This window comes from Strix uralensis, chromosome Z (assembly GCF_047716275.1).
Source record: "Strix uralensis isolate ZFMK-TIS-50842 chromosome Z, bStrUra1, whole genome shotgun sequence".
NCBI lineage: Eukaryota > Metazoa > Chordata > Aves > Strigiformes > Strigidae > Strix > Strix uralensis.
The window spans coordinates 68884833-68904891 of record NC_134012.1 but is presented as its reverse complement, the minus strand read 5'-3'; the positions used below and the strand labels follow the sequence as shown (position 1 = coordinate 68904891).

General features: G+C 39.6%; 1 protein-coding gene across 2 annotated transcripts; it reads right to left on the bottom strand.

Moving 5' to 3' along the window:
* Window positions 1-577: 577 nt before the first annotated feature.
* On the bottom strand, window positions 578-14167 carry PHAX (phosphorylated adaptor for RNA export). Of its 2 annotated transcripts, XM_074855029.1 has the most exons (5): window positions 13986-14167; window positions 11486-12105; window positions 8705-8825; window positions 6207-6290; window positions 578-4590 (listed from the first exon to the last, which is right to left on the bottom strand). In XM_074855029.1, exons 1-5 carry the CDS (start codon window positions 14079-14081, stop codon window positions 4321-4323), a joined length of 1191 nt encoding a protein of 396 aa, XP_074711130.1. In that variant the 5' UTR covers window positions 14082-14167; the 3' UTR covers window positions 578-4320. The 2 variants fall into 2 exon arrangements, with proteins under 2 accessions (XP_074711130.1, XP_074711131.1); XM_074855030.1 differs by lacking the exon at window positions 6207-6290.
* Window positions 14168-20059: the final 5892 nt, after the last annotated feature.

The window sequence follows — 20059 nt, the reverse complement described above, 5'->3', positions numbered from 1 at the left end:
ACTGCAGATAAGGAGATGAGAAAGCTTCAAATATGTCCTTTCTAAATATTGGGAAGCTTTGTTCTGCAAGAACTTCCTAGGGCCTGGCAGGTCATGAATGAGATCGGATGCAGTAGGTCCAAATTATCAAGAGGCCACAGTTGCTGCAATGATTGCCACTGTGCAACATGCTCTCCAGCTGCCTGGTCAGTACAAGAAAAGGTCGTCCTAGGAAACTGCAGTCATTGTCTCTGCCAGGTTCCTGAATCCCTTAAACTATGATGCAAAGGCTCTAAAACTGGATATTCCCAGAACCACTTAAGTACCACAGTAGTTCAGAAATAGACTTTATCTTTGACCTGTTGCTGACCAGTAAGAATTAGGAAAAGGAGTGCAATACCAAGTAAGCTCAAATTCACTGAAGGCATGAATACAACTCTTGTTTGTACATTGAAATAAACTTAGCTTAGAAAAGTGCCTCTGGCAGACCTTTCTGTGTCAAAACTGCAGCAGCAGAGGATGGCGTAACTTAAAGGGATACGTAATGAGAGTTGTCATAGCGAAGTTTTATGACAGATTAAAAAAAAAAAACCCATCCTTTGAAAAACTCATAATTTTATTACCCAGTCTACCCCTCCACATCTTTGACAAAATACAAGGAATTCAACTTCTCCATAAGAGCAATTGTCATAATTAATGTAGTCATCTCCTTTACCCATGACCGTTATACCTTATTACTGCTGTTTTCCCCTTCCTCTCCTTCTTCGGCTCCTTGTAGATCTTTCAGAAAACATAGTCCTTAACAAATAAATCTGTAGAATAAATAACCTTGCATGTGCCAACTACCTGTCTCTAGTTGTTTCTTGTTAAGTCACACTTTTTTTTTAAAAAAATTATGGTCAAAATAAAGAAAAACAGAATGAAAGATTTAGACATGTTTTAGACAGTAATAAGCTTCAGGACAAAATGTCCTGCTAGTACTATGAAGATGAACAGACAGAATAGCAAAGCATTGCTGTCTGGTAATGTTTGGAACGGGATTCAATTTGAGTTGCTGCAGATACCCAGCAGCACCCTGGAGAATATGGGGCAACTATTAAGCTGTGTACAGTACAAAACCACTTTCTGATCTCATTATCACTACCTTTAAATTCAAATTATTCTTCCTATCTTCTTTCCAAGGCAACATAGGAAGCATTGGGTCATTCCACTCTTGCTTGGGAATTTTGGCAAATAGCAGTTAATAAGCCTGGAGGACATAAAAAGCAAGTGAGATCATCTACTTGGAAGGGGAAGGAGAATCTGCAATACTGTAATTAATGATGCTTACATGATCCACTATAAAACTGAATCATTAATAAATTAATTTTCCCTGTGATACCAAAAAGCACTGTTTTCTTACTTGAGTTTGGGTGATAAGGAACAAAAATGCCTTTGGTTACAAACAAGCTTTGTTTTCAAACCACAGAAAGTTTCCCCCATTCTCACCATCTGCTTCAGCCATGACAAAGATGGCTTATTACGCTGCTACAGCTCAAGGGATGGAAGGTGATATTTGTCCTGACACTACACAGTCTACATTTGCAGTAAAGATGATGCCTCAATCCCATCTGCCCATCAGAGAAACTTAAGAACAGAAACCCCAACCCTTGTATTTGCATTTTTGTCTGTAAAACATCAGCTACTAAAATCTAAATGGGTAGGCCTATCTGTTCCCAGACAAAACACAGCCAACAAAATCCAGTTTGACAGCAAGCCACAGAGGTGCTATCTCTGCAAGTGCTAGCTCAGGACAGACTAAAGCTGAATATGTAGGAGCTGAGAGAAAAAACCTCTAGCCTTACCCATGCTTCCTACTCTTGCAGTAGTTCTGTGGGAAGAAAATAAAGAGGGAGGAATGAAAAGTTGTTTCATGAGGAAGATGAAAATGACCACCACTGTATCCCTTTCAACACCTTCCAGCAACCTCCATTAATAGAGAAAAGAGACAGATCTATGGCAACACTCAGGAATGTCATAGTCTGTTCTTTCTCACCCTTGCACATCTACATCAGTCCCTTTGAAACTGTGGTGGCTGAAGCTCCAGATTCCAAAGCCCAGCTACAGCACTGCCCATGCTCAACCCAAGGCTTGCTGACAGAAGCCCCAAACTGTCACACATGGACTCACGACGTGGTCACTGCTGGGCTGTCACCACCACTGTCACACACCAGCACAAGCAGATGCATCCCACAGAAGAGTGCAAGGGCCTATGCCAGGCGCAGAGAAGGGAGGATCAGCCCCACGACCACTAACAAACTAAAGCTCGGCTGCAGCCACTACAGTGCTACACAAAAACTGGTGCTGCTTAATGCAATCTTTTTGATACCAAAGGTAAAGAAAAAGAAATTACTGGTGTAACAGGAATGAAGACTAGTTGCCCATTGTTCTGAACAGGCTTCCTTCTGAAAGGACTCTGTTGAAAGCCAAAGAAAATAGAAAAGACAGACAAAACAGAAAATAAGCAAAGGCAAGTTAGTCAGACACTGGAAGGAAGGAATGGGCACTCTATCATCTTCCTTTTGTTAGAGAAGACTTTAAAATTGTTTCAGTACCCCTTACTTGGGAAATCAACACTAAAAATATTAACATTTAAAAAATAGTGCCAGTTAGCAGCAAATCACATCACAATTAAAAATTACTTAAACTACCATTAACATTTCCTGATTCTATCCAGAAGATTGTTAAGATATTCCCAAGCAGTTCCAAAAACTAGGATCAAATGGTACAATCGCAAACTAATTAAATAGTATAAAATTCTGTTTCCCTTACACGAGCTGTCAGTTTAGTACTCTGGCCATCACAGGTTTGTTAGGAAGTTAACAAACAAATCAAACCCTTTTGTTATTTCAGCAAGAGCAACTACTGTGAGTGAAGGCATGCTTTACATCTGATGAGTAACTTGTTAATAAGGAGCTCTGGCACATGAAGAAAAAATAAGGAAAAGTCAAAACTCAAATTTAGTAAAGCATACAATGGAATGTGCTATATGTTTAACAACTCTTTCTTCAAATATTGTAGTCTGTTAAATACCAGCTCTTGATAGTACTGAATTGCTCAGTATTATAACTTCATTATGTTTTAGTAATATGCTTTGCATCTGAAACCCAAGGACTCCAGGTGAACTAAATTTATGTGAAGTTTGTTGTTAGGTTTGAAAGTGAATTCATTAGTATTTCAGAAATATTTTATGCTGGAAAATAGTGTCTAGTCACAGAAAACACAACTTACTAGTGACAAAGTATTTTAGACATCATACATATCAGTGTCGCAAATGTTCTTCAGTTATATTAAAAGCAACATTCAACATAAAAGTCATCTTCAATTGAACTTACAAACTACACAAGTCTTTTGCATCAAATAAAAAAAAAATCATCTTTTGCATACTGGTCTTTTCTTAAAGAGTCAGCACAGAAAAACTTCAGAACTTCTGCAAGCCGCATATTACTTTATCCTACCACACACGTGAGAAGCAGCATGGAAACAAGAACTGCAAGGTAAAGGGTTCATACCTGCATGTAGAGTCTACAGGCCCTTGAAGGGTACACAGCTTAGTAAAATCTCACTACTCGGAAAGCATTCAGCTATGTTTGTTTTCAAACAAAGAGATCTGTAGAAGTTGGTTGTGTGTCTAATCATGGAAAAAGTCTAGACAGAACAGGTAGGAAGCTCAAGCCACTATTATAATAGGAAGGATTAAACTGCTGCAGAAATTTAAAACATACATTGCTCAACAGTGCTTATTTACAAGGTTGTCATTCAAAGGTCATTGACCATTAAAATTAAGTTGATTTCATAAACCAAACTTTTCACAGGTCTTAATCCTATGAACACTGATAATCTTGTCAACACACTGCCATATCAAGGACACACAACCTTTTATATCAAGACTAACTTTATACTGTTTTATGTTCAACTGTAATGAGGAGCATTGCTCACATGATGACTTCGTGAGCTTCAAAAAATTAAATATGATATATTTGGTTAAAACATAGCTTTAATTCCTAAACCTAACATGTGGCTAAAAAAAGTTCCTAAGGAACAAACATGGTGATGCAGAGCTATTATCTAGAAAAATCTTAACAGTTTTGAGGACTCAGCAAACAAATAATAGGACAATTAGCATCTTTCATGATGTTAAAATTTAGCTAAGAAATGTTCTTAGCTAAATTTTCTAAGTCATGTTCTTCAGCATCAAATATTTCCCATGTTTCTGTATCTTATGAAAACAAGAAGCCATGGGATTGTAAGAAAGGCTAATTTAATGTTTTATAGAGACTTTGTTATCAAGAATATTAGTAACTAGAAGATCTCCAAATCGTAAACATTATCAATTTCAATAATCTCTTCTGATTCCATCTTTGCTTCATGATGCCCCTCCTGTAGGTCATCCAGGGATGCCAGAGCCTCATTTGTATCACTAGCAAAAGTCTCACGAGATGCATCATCATATTCTTGCAGGTTAAGCCCTTTAATGGCTTTTTTCATCTTCTTTCCTAGAACTTGTATTCTCCTCTTCTTAGCAGCTTTTTTGTTTTCATACTCCTTTTGGTTTTCCAGATAGAATATTTCCTTGAAATAAAAAAAAAAAAAAGTTTGGCGTATTCATTTTACTAGTGTTTCCTAAAGAAAACAAAGTATAAATTCTTTTAAAATTACAAATACTGTTCAATAAAATTTAACTAAGATACACATTATTGATAGTAGAAGTATGAGGATAGACTGCACTTCAGGAAAATGCCCCAGAAATACCTTTATTACATAATTTCTCAGCAATCTCAAAGCGTATGTAAATAAGTATCACAAAGTTTTCATTTCAAGTTTGCTGATGATACAAAACTGGGGGGAATGGGTGGTAAATCAGAGGGACCTGCAGAGAATATATGACCAAAGGTTCTATGACAACTTGAGAAAACTTTCCTCCACAATTGAAATTTGAGTTCAGGTCTCATGATTTTTACTGTCAAACGTCTGTAAACACCATTAACATCTTCTGTACTGCAAAATATGACTGTTACAAGTTTCCTCCATATTTCAAGGGGGAGAATGATGCTACATGTCTTTCTTTCCCTGCTTATTTTTTAAAACTAAGCATACAAAAAACATTAATGCTTTTTTCCTCCCCAAAAGCTGCAAGTGCTAAGGGTATGCAAATCTGTGAGAGCTGTATAGACAACCACCTCCATGATGACAGGATTACACATACTTTTCCCACAGATTTGTATGACAAACAATATCTTGCACCATCAATCAAGTTCACTGAGTGAAAACTGCTGCCTCATTAAACACTTGTCAGTATCAGCAAGAGAAGAATGAGACAATTACAAGGACATGGAAGAGGGGTAGAAGAGCAATTTTTTTGAAGATGGGTAGAAGAGCGATATTTTTTTTTGTAATGGGGCTAAGTGATCAAACTTGCAACTTTTTGTGAGCACTGAAAGGGGTTTTTTTCTTTTTTTATTCGACATAAAACAGACAATCACAGTTGTTGATTTGTTTCTCAATTCCCAGTACAAGATGCTAGGATGGTTTACAGAGCAAGCTGTAGTCACCTGTAAGCAAAATAAAGGAGTTTTTCTTTTAACAAAAAAATGTTAAAAGTGGCAAATACCATGGAAAAAAACAAGTTGTTTTAACTGAATGAGGAAAACACCATCTCAGTCTATTTCATACCCTAAAAGGAAAGGCAGGAATATTTACAAGCTGACAAAACTAATTTGGTGAGCACCACAGATGAGGCCAGTAAGCAATTCAGATTAGGTTCAGACCAGTATCTGACTTAATGGGAAATACTGTCTGGTGCTACAGCTGGAGCTGTATAGGACAAGAATACTCTATTAAGAGAACACCATTCAATCTATGCACAATGATGCAGAGGTCCAAAGAGAGAAATAAAACTGCACATAACATTGTTGTAAGGTATATAGAAATTAAAATCCAGTGTTTATCTCTTCAGATGCTACAATCTCATCACCCTCAACAGGTTTTTGTAACTGGCAATACATAAAAGGTGTTCTCTCTGCTTAGTGTGAATGGCAATTCATCTTTTTTTTTTTTGCTTGTATTCTGAATGTGAAACACTGGTTTCTTTGGAATGTAGAGTTAAACTTGCTAGAAGTTATAAGAGAGATTCAATCACAATACAAAAATGTACTTTGGACAATCATTTGCACTCTTGACAATTTTACCTTGATTTGTTGTTCTTTGATGCTAGGTGTGTTCTTCAGCAGGTTTAAATAAACGCCCCCTGGTGTTCTTCTCCTAGTGCCGTTCTTAATAGTGACAGAGTAAATCAGTAATAGCAAGCTTTTTATGTAAGTGTTGATACAAAAATAACATCTAAGACAATCCTTTGTACTGAGACAGAATTAAAAAAACCCCTAAGTTCTGCTGTGTTACATATTACGTAAAAGCAACCCTGGCTATGTTTTATTTGTGACTGAACTAGTTATAAGAAGGTCAGTAACCAGCTTTCTACATTTGGACAAGTAAGCTACCAGGTTACAAAAAATTTGCTTTAGAATACAATACCAAACTTTTCAACTACATACAAAATCTGATGTAGGTAGTGAAGAAACAAAATGCTAATAGTATTCTAACTACTTTCATCACTATCTGCAATGATGTATATACTAGGTTAAATATTCATAACGTTCCTTACACATAATCCCGGTAAAATGTCAAAAATGAATTCCATAAAATTATGTAGATCTCGGGTTTTAATTGGGCTCAGCAATTCTACAAGTCATCTGCATACCTGCAGGATTCTGCACTTGTGCTGAAGGCATACGAAACACAACATGTACTTTAAAGTATTTCCCCACAACATATTAGTTCCATGCTTCAACAGTTTTCCGTGTAACAGCAGTGGTGCAATGTGCCATACTGAAGCATGAATGGACTCAGCTACGAAACCTCTGTAAATTATAAGCACTAATTATCATACTATTATTCAATTACCATTCAAATATATAAAGTTGAACTGTTACTCTGTTACTCCAGTGCTCTGATATTGTATTAAGCCTAATACTTTTCTGCTAAATAACAAAGTAAAATACAATACAAAAGTTCTAACAACAGATAAGGTCAATTTTTAAGTATGTTCTTGAAACAGCAGATGTCACATTCTTTTGTCATTCTATCAGCACAAAATCCCAACCAAGATAAACAGTATGATCTGTCTTTCAAATGGTGTAGTCTGATCTACAGCCAAAGGAACTTGTGCCACCAGTTGTTTGTGGCAGGTGCACCCGCCTAGCTTCCTGGCTGGTGAAATATAGTGGCCATTGATTTATTTTTTCATGCCCTTGTTCACAGGGTTTTACGGTAACTGAGGCCCTCAGCCAGTAAGGGCTGATAATTGACCATAGATCAGATTTGGCTTGGGTATAAATGGAGGGGACCTGTGGGAGCCATTTTGAGTTTGCCCCCTCTGAAGCAGCACACTGTGGTCAAGGACTCTCCTCTTGGGCAGCATCCCAACCCAAGGAACCTCCTTGAGGTTTCCCCTCTGGGTCAGGACGTGGCCCAAAGAAATTCCTCAAGGTTGAGAGCCCTCACTTTTTAGGTGAGTGACCAAGCATTTTTGATTGTTGTTAAATCCTAAGAATATGTACAGTAATAGTTTTTTCCTCTCATGGACATTTGGATCTGGCTTTTGTGAATGATTGTTGGAGTGCAAATTGACTATATTAAAATACATTTTATTTTAATTATTGTCTGTTTATTTTGAAATGCTCTGCAACAGCTATGTCTTTTCATCTCCTTCATAAATACTTTTTAGTAAGTACTTTAATTTTTCAAGATAACAGACTGCTTCTAAGACAAGTTGCTAGCTGGTAAGTTGTGGGTCTTCTGTTTTTTGGGTGGTGGTGTTTTTTCTTTGTGTGTGTTTTTTATGTTATTTTTGTTGTGGTTTTTTTTTTTTTTTCCCCCTCCTCTCTACTTCCAATGATGGAAGATAAATTATAGCCACATGCCTGAAAGTACTTATTAGCTCCCTCCCACTTTTTTTCTTCTGAACTTTTGCACTGAGGTTTATTATTTAATAAAAACAAAAAGGTACTGAAAAATTGATAAGCTAATCATTAAGTATAGGATTTTTACCATGCTATGTAACAGAAATCAGCACTCGGTTTTGCTCTACTGATACACAAGCCAACGGTTCTCTAATAAAGGTAACAGATTCCCTTTTGAAGGTTACTCTTCAAATGTGGTATTAGAAATGCTCACTATAGAGTATGTTCACCTCTGATGGCAAGCTGATTAACCCAGTAGAGGTCAGTGCTGTCAAACATCCACCTGACTTACTGAAGCAACAGTGCCAGAGGCTTCACCTGGATCCTAACATTACAAGCTTTTATTCAAGCTTCAGAATGTTTCAGGCTCAAGTCTAGGGAAAAGATCCCAAGGGAAGGCACAGTAAGAGATACAATGTTATCACTGCAAATCAGATACTAATCTCAGTTCAAAAACTTGGGCAATTTCCAGGTTGGTTCATTCATCTCATTCTTTACTCAAATACTGCTGGAAGGTTACGTATTTATTAAGGGAGTTTCATGGCAAGGGAAAGCCATGAAACTCTGGTAGAACCTGTTCACTGTGAAAGGTGTGGGATAGTACTAGTTAAATATTCTACAAGTTTTGTGTATGCCCCCACAAACCCACAATATCACATTTTTCTTACCACTATGAACAGTCCACCATTTTGTTCCACTTCAGCTGTTTCCATAAGCAGTTCGATAGCTTTTCTTTTGCCAATTATTTTCACTACTCGGGCGATTAAATCTTTCTTTGGCTCACAAAGCCTGAAGGGAGAGAAAAACAAAAAGACATATTTATTGTCAGTGTAATTTCTTGGGTAGAACTGACCATGGAAATTCCATGATGAATAAATCATTCTGTGGGACACAAAACTGTTCTAAAATTAAAGAGTCTATACATTTAAATGTGTTTCAATGGCTTATTGAATCAGATTTCAAAATATTGAGCAAAAAACTATCCTTCAGAAGCTAAAGCATGCATTTAAAAAATCTGTTTCAATGAAAATGCACTGAGTGATTTCCCTTGTGTGAAATATTAAACCAAACAAGAAACTGCAAAGATCTGTATAAATCTCTGAAATTGAAGTATAAAAGTCTGCTGTGCATTTAACAGTTAAAATTACAGCACCTTTTACAGTTACATTAACAATTAACCAGGGACAACATTAAGTATAAAAGTTCCTCTGTATCATATGCCATTCAGACAAACCTACATAATAATCAGGCTGTTGACTAACCTATGATAACCTATAAAATGCAAACAAGAAAAAAAATATTGCAGTGAGTTAAAATGTATTAGTCTGTTAGCAACAATATCCTCATACAGAAAATGTCATTGTCAGTCTCCATGAAGGGAGCATCAACTCACTGTGCCCACTGGAAAACACCATAAGCCCACAAATCAATGCCACTTGCCCAGAGCAAGAGTTTATATGATAAATTCTCAGTTTTTAATAACAAAGCTTCTCATTAAGTGCAGTCCCAAGCACTACAGCTCAGTGGTTTTACACTCTGAGGACCGCCAGACCACCATGATTACCAAAATTTCTTGAAGATCACTGTCTAGACTAATTGCTTCAAGTGACATTACTATGCTATAAAGTTGCATATGTTACTGCATAATAGAAGGTGTCTGACCACACATGTGAACAACTATTTAGAACAACCAGGCTAGCTTCACGTGCTTCAATTGTATGACTAAAGTTACCTGAAATTAAGTGTTGAAACTTGTATTTTAGTGACAATTGTCCTAATCGTGAAAAGGTTTACTGAACTCACTTAACTTTATACTTTGTGTTTAATCTCACCGAGTACAATGAATGACAAGGCACTAGAAGGTAAATGGTTTCTTAAACATTTAAAGGATTGTTCGAAATTGTGAATTATTGGAAGAGATGGAAATGTTTCTCAAAGATGCAGAGAACCTTAAGATAACCAGGATTCCTTAGAGATCTGGTTAGAACTTCTGTTAGTAGCAGTGGCAGCTTAAACAATTAAGTGCCCACCTAGTGTTCATTCTGGCCCTGCACAGTCCTCCTGTATGTGTGCTTTAACAAGCAGGTGTACACTGCAACAGGAACTGAACGAGGAAAAGAGCAAAACATGGCACAACATGGTCAGAAAAACTCTTTGATTTCAGTTCAGTGTGGGCCAGCACAACAATAGATTATGAATCCAGGCACAGATGGCACAGCACAGATCAAACAACAGTGCTGTGATGTGTGTAACCACAATCCTGCTGATGTAGTTCAGTGTCACTACTACTATAAACAATTAAAAAAAAATGGAGCCTCTGCCCTGTTTTGATGAACCTCAGTATAACAAAGAAAAATTTATTACAAGATACATGCTCAAGATGTCAAATTCATAAATGAGAAGCTACTGAGAACTGATAACAGCATTAATAATTGTCTAATTACTGTATGTCAGCATCTGGCAATACTACGTATCACATGTAAGAAATCAACAATGATCAGTAAACCCAGGTTTTATTTAAATGTCAAGCATTTTCTTCCCTTGCAGCACTGAAGGAGGACTGTGGCAGTTTAGGTCAATCTAAGTAAGAATGACTGCAGTCACATACCCTTCCTCACACCATCAGTCCAGTGCTGCCAATACCAGCTCACAGGAAATTCTGCAGCAAATTGGTTCAGGAGACAAATCTGTCTGCAAACTAACTCTTTAAAAAAAGCAACAGGCTTTTTGAGAGGTAAGTTTTCTGACTCAGCTCAGTGTACAGAAACTAAATAACAGGATTGTGAAAAGAATTGTATGGTGATAAGTGTGCAGATGGCTGGAGCTTGATAACCCAAACACTGGCTTCCATAAATTAGTACAGAACTGCAGCTCAGTTCCACAACACAGAAAGAGACATTGATTTCAGTACTGGTGTCTAACCTTGGCACAGCCCTTAGTTACAACAGCAGCAAAATGTTTTCTTCAGACAAGCATGTTCCACATAAGGAGTATTTCAGAAGCTGTGCTCTCCGGAACAGTACACAGTCTGAGTAATCTACAGTTTCAAGGCTTTATGATTTAGCCAGATTTTCATGGTGACCACAGGTGTTCATTGGTGTCCAACTCCAAACATGCATCTTTACTCATGGGGTATTTCCTAAAAAAGCTACTACTAAATCTGTATTATGAGAAACAATATTTTTCCTTGCCACTGTTCTCAAATAACAAGCCATCTTGGTGGATCTTAAAAAAAAAAAAAAGTATTACTGGATGCTTCTACAAGATACCAGCCATAATGCTGCATTTTAATCCCAGGGTTTTGAAAACACACACAAGGTGCTCATGCTTTTTGTAATCTGGTAAGACATTTTACATATTTAGCAGTAAGAAAGCTTCCCCTCCCCTTCTTTTCCATCAACAGTTTACCAACACTTAAAGAAATGAAGATATACTGTTATTAAACTCACCGATAAGCAATTTCTCCTGCCACTTTTTCCTCTGAATCTTCTTCTGTTATCTCATACCTTCCTTTGTATTTCATTTCTTGTCTTTCACCCAGTCTATCTTTTACAGGTCGCTTTCGTTTGAGAAAGCCTTGTCCGTTTTCTTCTTCTGCTGGCAATGGTTTCTTGTCATCATGCATATATTCATCCAGTTCTTTATCTAAAGTCTCTGCCTCCTTTTGCTGAGCTTCCTTTATCAGCTTTTTAGCCAATAGGTAATTGTAAGTCTCAGACTGCCTGCTTCTGTCAATACTACCATCCATGCCTAGAATCCCAAGTTCAGTAGCCACTGCATCCTGATTCTGCTCCTGGAGCACCACACCCCAAATGTTGTTAACCTTCTTGCCACCTAGAGCAGTTTGCTTTTGGTGGCTTTGGCTAAATTGAAAAGGCTCAGATTTAGCAGGAGGAAAGTTGAAACATTTCTGTCGTTTTCGTTTCCACAGACAGTTGTCATCATCAGATTCAGAAAAGCTTTCATCACTTGAATCCACACTTTTGGTTGTCCGATAAGGAACACTTGGTGTACATGATGAAATGCTGCTCTGGAATGGTCTGCCTGAATCACTGCCATCATGCGATTTCTGAAATGAAAAAGTGTATGTCTGTTAAATTAATTACTCTTGCAAATTAAAAGAGCTATCAAGTTACATCAAAGATTTGATTGGCTAGTAAGCTTAATTCTGACTCATGTGACTGACTGGGCAGTCCTTCCTGAGCATTGTTTGGACAACTGTTGACAGGAACATCCTATGAAACTTCTGTATTTTGAATGCTTGTGCATGAAAGACAGCATGGCTGCTATAGAAAACACACACCAGGAGTCACTAATCTGCTTAACATAATCTTTGTTGAATTAAACTAAAATAATTACAAGGCTGGAAAAGCTATTAAAATTCCAAAATCAGACAAAGACACAACATGAACAGCAGTTCTAAGAAAGATGAAAAAAACCAAACCACCACAGCAACTTACCAGAAGTTTTTTTAACAGCATAGAAATTCATATTCTCTCCAGAGTCTAAAAAGAGTCAAGACTAGTGATCTGCAACCAAAATACTGTTCCCCGACTCAAGTGAGAAGAAGAAAGCGACCGAAAAACCCAAAGCCAAACTCACAAAATTTGCATGCTGCTCAGACTTTGAGAAGCTAACAGTGTATTGTGATTCTCGTTCAATCAGGCCAGCATATAACCAGCTGGGGACAGTAGCACCTTATAGAAGAACTGGGGTTTTCTTCCTTTAAACCAACAAGACACCACAGACTCACTAGGGCTTCTTATGAATTAGGGACAAAACCTGTAAAGATTTCAACATACTTTACAAAAAAAATCCCATTGCTATAAAAATATTCAAGAAATGCTGTTTCCCCATACACCTCACAGATAAACTAAAATATGAAAGCCAGACCTGCTCAAATCTGCCTAATGTGCAAAAGCACCATGGGTAACATAACCCATAATTTTTAATCCCAATTGTCGGAAACTTTTGGCCACTCTGTGCAGAAAACGTTTTCCTTACTCAGAATTCCAGTTTTCCCTCGCTGATTTCTTATCATAAAGTTATACACTATCCAATGATCTTTTCCTTCAGTTTCATGTGAAATAAAAATTCTCCCTTTAACCTTACTCTTTCACCAACATTATGACACCATTTCTTCCTCCTATTAGCAAACAGAAGTCTTCAACTTATTTTATCACGTTATGAAATACAGACTTTTAATTTAAAATGTATTCCATAATGCAAAACACTAACAACTCCATAAATTAAAAAAAACCACGTCTGTAATAACTTTTGTGCTACACGTCCCAGAACTATATTGTAACTATATCAAAATAGCTGAAGAAAATAAAAATCCTTACATATACAGTCTTACACTCTGATTCATCTCTGCTCACACATCATCATAAATTCCTCAAAAACTTCATAACACACTCTAACGTGAAAACAATATGAGACACTTGGAAATAAACAACATATCTTCAGCAATTCACGGATGCAGAGTGGTGAAAACAAGGGAAAGCCGTTTATACAACGGCCTATTTGTATTGTTCTTGAAGCGACCAGCGGTACCGGTGAGCGCTCTCCTTTGCTCACCGAACGCAGTGCACAGCAACAAAAGCCTCCCACACTCCGCGACAGCAAGTGGTCTTCCCAAGTGAACGGGCCCCGGAGAAACAAGACGGTTCCCGGGCCCAGGACACGGAGCGAGCACTGACTCCTGAGGAAGGGCCCCCCGCCCCACAGGCGCCGAGCACCGCCCCGGCTCAGCCGCCCCCGCTGCCCAGCGGGCCCGTCCAGCACCTCCCGCCCTCCGGCCGGGAGCGGGACCTCACGGGCGGCAGCAGGGCCCCTGCGGCCTCCTGCTGGGTTCTGCCGGGCGGGGCCTTCCGCGGCCCACAGCTAGGGGTGGCGCGGCTCCGGCTGGAGCCCGGGCCTCGCCGCCGGCCACCCCCCCTTCCTCACCTGCTCTGGGTCCTCGGGGGAGCCGGCGCCGGGCATGTCCGAGTCCGAGTCGGAAAGCTCGCCGTCCTCCACATCGCCCTCCATCCTCCGCGCCATTTCGCCGCCGCGACGTCCAAGAGCGGCGACTGGCGGAGAGGAGCGGCGGACGCACGCGCGGTGCTCCGCAACCCTCCTCTCACCAATAGGGACGCAGGCGGCAGGGACGGGGGGCGCGGTGCGTGTCGGGAACGCGGGCGGGCGGGGACAGTCCGCGGCGCTGCGCTGCGCCGCCATCTTGGCCGCGCGGGGGGGGGCGGGAGTGCGGCGGCCGCTTGAGGTGCCGGCTTGCGGGCGTGTCGTCTTGTTGCTGCCGTTGTTGGACGTGGCCGGTGCTGCACAAAGAAAGACGTTTAGATGGAAATCCGTCCCCGTCGGCTTTGCCTAGTGCCCGGGGCGCCTGGCAGGGCCGTACGCACCCGTCGTCTCAACGGCCGCGGGGCCGCCCAGCGCCCTGGGCACCGACCGCGGCGTGCGGCTCCTCAGCACAAGGGGCAACAACAAGAAGCTGTTGTATTACAGAATTAGTGAGATGGTCCGCTTTGATCTCTACAACAGATTCTTTAGGTATTTCTTAAAAAATAGTGGAAGAAAAGCATTTCCTACTTAGTGTCACTCAAAACCGCTCAGGAAGCCTGGGGAAACGCCTGTCCTGCTAGTCAGCAGGGACTAAGTGACCTCCCAGGGTCCATTTCAACTTAGATTACTGTGTAGCTCTATGTTAATGTCATATGACTCGGGAATAAAACTATAAAAGCTAAAATATCACTCTGAGGGTGTGCCTATGGAAACAGGGTGCTGAGTGTTAGATGATGGTGTGATTAAGGGATCTGAAATGGAGTTATTTTTATCACAAAAAAGCAGTCCAAGTCAGGCAGGTAAACTTAAAGCAGTAGTGAAAGGACTCGTTGATACAAGGAAATGATCACCTGCTTTGCAACTTATTTACTTACAGCAGCTTACAATGATTTCTGAATATTGCTTAATAATCGCTTGTCCTGACTGTTCTGTGGAAGCTTACCAAGGGCTGCTGTGTTCATGAAAACAAAGCAGTTTACTGTGGAAACTTACCAAGAATTACTATGTTCAGCAAAAATATGTTTCTTGTCCTTGGAAAGCAGATGTGCTCTAACTAGTTTAGTCTTTGTGATGGATAGCCATACATGGATGGTAGAAATTGATATACTGGTACTTTTAGTTAAGATAGAATGAGTAAACCAGCTGGAACCACTTTTGTTGTTCAAGAAATTGGGTAAGAGAATCTCTGCATGCTCTGAGGAAAAGTACAAGGTGAAGAAGACTACAAGCCTTCCTCCCAAAGACCCCCGAAGACGTCCCCCAGGAGGCAATGCACAGGTGCAAAGATAACATAAACTGCTGACACCAGCCTTTTGAACTAACCCAGCCTTACTCATGCATATGTAGGTTTGTGTTATGCAATCCAATGAATATGTATATCCACACTCTATAAGTTTTTGGTAAAAAGTGCTGGGGGTGTGCAAGCTTTGTGGAGAAATCCTCTTGCACCCTGGCGCCGGAGTAAACATACCTGCTTTATAACTCCCTTCGAGTTGTAGAGTCTGTTTCTGCAAATCACTCACCTCCCCCCCCCAAATAATCCCAGACTGATTAGAATAAAGCACAAGATAGAGAAGTCCTGCCATAATTTCTAGGGCTGTTCAGAATCTCTTAAGCAACTAAAGTCTGATCATGGAGTTTAAACAACCTACTTTCCGTGAGTAATGACACATAAATGTAATGGTATTTGGTGGCAGAAGAATAAAACAGTGGAGATGTGAGTGAGAAAGTGATGAATATACATAACATTGGACAGATGGACCAAATGCCCAGTATTCTCAGCTGGTATAAACAGATGTAGATAATTATCATCTGAGGACAGGTCTGCAACTGTAGAAATTCAAATACATTGCACATTTTACAGTATTACATCTTTGCTTGTGGAGACGATGAAGTGTTATGCTCACATATATCAGGAAAAAAATTCCATTTGATTGTAATTTATTCACAAATTGTCATGGATACTGATTCTTCAGTAAAGGGAAATAAACCATGCTACCACATTTTGTCTAAGAACAGATGTTTTTCCCAGTTAGTGTGCTACATAAATGGAAAGTGATACAGAGATTGCTGGCAGGCATCCTTCAAACTGGACTTGAGAAAATGAGCATTTACTTCAGTGATAGACTTTGATGGTCAATGGTCAACTTCCCATTTGGCTATGCCAATTAGGAGTTCAAAGGAGGTCCTTCTGTTGTTTTAGCTCTGATTAATACCAGATAGATCAATTTATGTCTTTGTTCAGTAATTCATATATTTCCTTTTGTAATTAATATATTCACAGTCCCTCAGCTGTGTATGCAAGGCAGTGCAGCAGTGTGTAGTGCAGTTTAGAAGCACTTACTGTGTCTCGGGGTGGAATTTGAAAATCTCGAGTTAGGCGCTGAGGTTTCTCATGCAGTGGAGAGATGAGCAGAAATCTGTTACTAACACCCAAAGCAGGGAGCTGCCCAGATCTACCTAATGACAGCTAAACCAAGGGAACGGTCCTTACTGTTACCTGACATCTCAGACTACCGTGAGGTCTATTGCTATTGGCACCATGCAGAAAAGCAGTGGTTCAGTCCTGCAAAGTCAGATGTGTTGCTTGCCTAGAAATACAATTCCCTGCAATGCTTAAGAAGCCTCTGACAGTTCCTGCCTATATAGATATTGTACCCCCCACCCCCCCCCACCCCCCCCCCCACCCCCCCCCGCATTTGTGCCATACTGTTATAAATCTAGATTAAGCTCAGGTTAATGTTGTTAAAGTACTAAGCAGCTGGCAGTGTGGGATGGGATGTTTTTTAGAGCTTCAGAGAATCTTCACAGAAGTTTGATGCAGGAAACAGAATCCAGTTGTTACTGCCTGATGGATAGAAAGTTAGTGTGATGCTCCTTTTTGATGTAGGAGAAAATTAATGCAAATTAGAAAGGAATTATAATTAACAGTAATACATACCTTGATCAACTTCCACAACGATTGCAAGCTAAATTCCTCTCCATCAACAGCAGTACAATATCTGTGCATATATGCATATAACAAATTATTCTCAAAATATGAAATTAGATCAAATATTCAATGCGATATGAATATATCAAATATCTGTCAAACACAAGGATTCCACACAAGAATCCAGTCACACAACATATGCTGTGCAAATTGTACCATAAAACATCTGACATATCCCATCACACAACACACAATGTGCTAACTGCGTCATAAAAGTTGTGCAAATCTTCAAAATGACAAGCTGGAGAAGCATTTCCATGCCTTCACTTAGCATTTGGCTTTGTGTGACAGGTGACACAAGAATTACATCAGGAGAATGATCCAGCTGAAAACTGGCTTAGCCAGAAAAGAGATTGTTCTTTAGCCAGGTCAATTCCCTGGATTTCTTCAACCAACAGTGACAGTGCAGGCATGGATAGCCAGGAGAAAAGAAAAGCAGTCAAGTCTACCTCTTTTGGCAGCATGTACATTCATCCTGCAGGTAGTGTCAGTAAGGTGGTGAAGTAGACTAAAGTGCTTCATTGATTTCTAGCCACAGAGACTTCAGAATGTTTTTATTCCTTTCTTCTTGAGTATACAGCACTTGGATGGAGTTTTTCAGTCTTCAAAGCTCTTGTCCTCACTCCAGAGACTGTCCCTTTCCCAGGGATCCAAGACGACCCCATCACTTAGCCTGCTGGCATTTTGAGTGGTATTTATTTGTTAAGTGTTTTTTCTCTAAAACTGTGTGTCGTATAGCATTTTTCTCTAAAGTTAAAAGATTTTCTGAGCAGGTGTGAGCTGTTCATTTTGCCTAATATCAGGATAAAGATTATCGTTAGGAATGTGGTCAGGACCATTTACGACAGGAACCCTTAAACGCACACACTTTCCTGCTATCCTTAACTTTAGCTGACCTTAAGAGAATATAGATTTCTCAGTTTTGAAAACTTAAAAACCTCAGTATATGTTGTTATTCTTGTGAAAGTTCTCCAAATGGAGAGCACTGTGCAGGTGTGACAATAAAATTCAGTACTAAGGTGCTGAGACCTTGCCGTTCCTTGTCCTTCAGAAGTATACAGCATGCAGGAATGTAAAATCTGAAACGAAAGAATCCTTGGTTCAGTGCATCTGTTTAATAGCAGACAATTACTTTGACTGTTCTTTGAGGCAACTAGCAAACAGTCAGCGGGAAATGCTTCATAAGGATGATATTCATGGGATTGTTAGTCCAGACTGTGACACAGCAAATAAATCCATATAGTGGAACTATGCTGCCCTTTCAAAGTACTAAGCAAGTTAAGGCTTTCAGAATTGCAAAAATATGACCAAAAGATACTCAGGATGACAAAAACTTTAGGAAAGCAGGGAACTAATCACTCTACTCCATACAGTTTTCTGTGTAACTATTACACTCGGTGGTGAACTCTCTAACGTGTGTGGTTCTATCTATATTCATAACCAGGCTTCAGATTGCTCCAGGCTATTCCAAAGTCTGTTGCAGTGTGAAGTGTATCAGCCTTATCTAAGAGTGTTCGTTTTGCCATTTACATTCTCAAGGTTTCATGACCATTTCTTTACCTCAGCAGCAGGTTTGTTTTTTCTTTTTTGATTTGTGAAGTTTCAGGGGAATCACTCCCTTACAGTGCAGCAGTATGTGAACATTTTACAATTACTAAAACCCTCATGGATATCATGCCTCACCTTACTGAATCTGTTATCTATTAGTATATAAGGTAGTTTGAAAGCCAGCCTCCCAAAGTATACTTCTCTATGCTGTGTGCACATATGTCTGACTTTTATGCATTTTTAAATGATAATGAAAACATTCTTTTAAGAATATAGTAGCATTTATGGGGGGAAAAAGTGTAGATTTCTTTCTTTGCTCACTAACTACATACAGCAAATGCTGTATACTTTAAAGGTGATTTTCACAGCCTCATTAATTTTCCATAAAGGGACCCAGGGTATCATCAGAACAACACTTGGGTCCCATAGAGAAACTCTACAGGTAATATACTGAAAACATCCAGAAATCTATGTCATAATTCAGATGTATTTTCTAGTGTGTAAGGAGTAGTACACATTCTGATCATCAATGCAAAACTCTCTGGCTTCAGCGGTGTAAGATTTCCAGACAAAATATTGAGTTTGACACCTTCAGGAAAAGTGGAGTGGATAGCTCAGTTGCCTTATGCTCAGTACTGTACAGCTGAGCCTGGACACCAGTGGCACCTTGAAGTCATTGTCTCAGCATGAGTCACTGAGATACTCAGGCAATTGGAAGATGTATTGGTGAAAACTGGTATGGAGGAAAAGTGTACTACCATTTCTTTGAATAACATCAGTGGAATGGATTTATCTTCTCACCCAGGATGTTCTGCTTCAGTGAGACATACAGGAGTATGTAAAGCAGCCCAGGTGGTTAGCTTGGAATCACGTCTTCAGTCCCACTGTTCAAATTTTGCATAAGTCTGTTTGAAAAAAAAAGATGAATCACGACAGGCTTAGTCCCCCTGTCAGATACAGCATTCATCTTAGTGGTCTGGAAGAGATGACAAAGTTTGCGGATGACACTAAACATGCAAAATAGTAAGATAAGGACTAGTTGTGAATAACTGTGAAAGGACATCCTAAGACTTGTGTTTTAAGGACCAGGTCAGGAAGCTCAGTGTAGATAAATGAGGAGGAATGCCTGTGGGAAAAGAGACATAACACAACTTGACATACACAGCAGTGGATGCTGAGCTCATCATTATGATATCTTGTCGCATGAAAACACAGTTCAGTGCTCAGGTGTAGTTCAAAAACAACTCACAGAATCACAGAATCATCTAGGTTGGAAAAGACCTTGAAGATCACCTAGTCCAACCATTAACCTGACACTGACCGTTCTCAACTACACCATATCCTTCAGCGCTATGTCAACCCGACTCTTAAACACCTCCAGGGATGGGGACTCCACCACCGCCCTGGGCAGCCAATTCCA